Here is a 1793-nt window from a genome sequence, read left to right as displayed (position 1 = left end):
AGGGGGTGAAGGTGAGAGTGTGTGGGGGTGGGGTGGGGTGGGGGGAAAGCAGGAGGAAGATAGCGGTTGTAGGTCAAGTTTGCACACACATACACATAAACAAACACGTTCACACACAGGCACGAACGCATACATACACACAGACAGACATACCAACACAAACATATCCACACACACACATGTACACACAGATATACAGTCACATACACTCCCACACAAATGTACACACATACACACAACAGACATACAGTCACAAACACATCCACACATATCTACACATACACATACGCACAGACAGACATACACAAAAACATCCACACAAATGCACACAGGTACACATACACACAGATGTAGATGCTAAAACACACCCACACACATGCACACAGATACGAGACAGACACACACACACTCACAGAGGAGAGAGAGAGAGAGAGAGAAAGAGAGAGAGAGAGAGAGAGAGAGAGAGAGAGAGAGAGAGAGAGAGAGAGAGAGAGACTATATGTTTGTACCTGCAATGGGCGTGGTTTTGGAGGGAGATGCTGACGGGTCATTCTCCTTGCCGTCAGCACAGTGGGCGGGGCTTGTGCGTGTGGAGTGGGCGGGGCTTGTCCGAGTGGAGTGGGCGGGGCTTGTTCGGGAGCCGCTGATACGTACACCACCGTTACCTGAGGGAGGACATTTAGGGTAGCATTGAGGGATACAGATATTGAGGGTAGCATTGAGGGATAGAGATATTGAGAGTAGCATAGATGCAAGTGAGCTGAGGTGAGGAGAAGTAAAGTGCGGTAAGGTAAGGTTAAGTGGTGAAGTGAGGTAGAGGGCACTTTACTGACCTTTCATTGTAATCAATGTTGGAAATGACCACACTCACCGACCACGCCCACCGACCACACCCACAACCATGCCACCGACCCCTTTACCGACCACGCCCACAACCACATCCACCACACTCATCAACCCACCACTCCCACCAACCATACACACCCACCCACTCACCACGCCCATCAACTACACCAATCCACCACACCTACCCACTGACCACACCCATCCACCACACCCACCCACTGACCACGCCCACCGACCACACCCGCTGACCACACCCACCGACCACGCCCACTCCACCACGCCCACCCACCTTCAGTAACGGCACCGTTGCCGTAAGAGATGCTGCCTGCGCCCCGGGCATCCCTTGAGCTGCCGCGGGAGTTCTGGCTGTCTTTGAGAATACCGGGAGGGGAGGAGGAGGAGGGGGTAGGGGAGACCCTCTGTCCTCCCACCGGCTGCTGACCACGCTGCTGCTGTTGCTGTTGCTGCTGCTGTTGTCGGCCGTGAGGCTGGTGGTGTGTCGGGGAGGGCCCGGGCGGCGGTCGAGCGCGGAGCGGCCGCTTCTGTCGCGGGCTCCAATCCATGTCGGTGATCTGCTGGGACAGATCTTTGAGCTCGCTGGAGTAGTCCAGACCCGAGTCGCCGCTGGTGTCCGAGCGGTCAGTGGTGCAGGGAGATGACCAGCTGCCGGGTTTGGCCGGAGCTTGCTGATAGGGAGGGGGGCCGGTTCTGGACCCGGTGGACCCGGTGGGCGGAGCCTTGTGGTAGTCCCGGAACCTAAGATAAGATAAGATAAGATAAGATAAGATAAGATAAGATAAGATAACCTAAGATAAGATAGGATAAGATAACATAACCTAAGATAAGATAGGATAAGATAACATAACCTAAGATAAGATAGGATAAGATAACATAATCTACGATAAGATAGGATAAGATAACATAACCTAAGATAAGATAGGATAAGA

At 53.0% G+C, this 1793-nt stretch overlaps 1 protein-coding gene across 1 annotated transcript in view; it reads right to left on the bottom strand.

Annotated features, from left to right (window-relative positions):
• The window catches only part of LOC101857082 (putative uncharacterized protein DDB_G0277255), a 35115-nt gene that overhangs the window by 30651 nt on the left and 2671 nt on the right, over window positions 1-1793 (bottom strand). Inside the window, exons 2-3 of the mRNA XM_013090493.2 lie at window positions 1136-1602; window positions 510-665 (exon numbers count right to left, since the gene is read on the bottom strand). Coding sequence (XP_012945947.2) covers window positions 510-665; window positions 1136-1602 — 623 coding nt within the window. The remainder of the gene's footprint in view (window positions 1-509; window positions 666-1135; window positions 1603-1793) is intronic.

The sequence above is a fragment of the Aplysia californica genome, unplaced genomic scaffold (genome assembly GCF_000002075.1).
Source record: "Aplysia californica isolate F4 #8 unplaced genomic scaffold, AplCal3.0 scaffold01304, whole genome shotgun sequence".
NCBI lineage: Eukaryota > Metazoa > Mollusca > Gastropoda > Aplysiida > Aplysiidae > Aplysia > Aplysia californica.
This window is presented reverse-complemented; position numbering and strand designations above follow the sequence as displayed.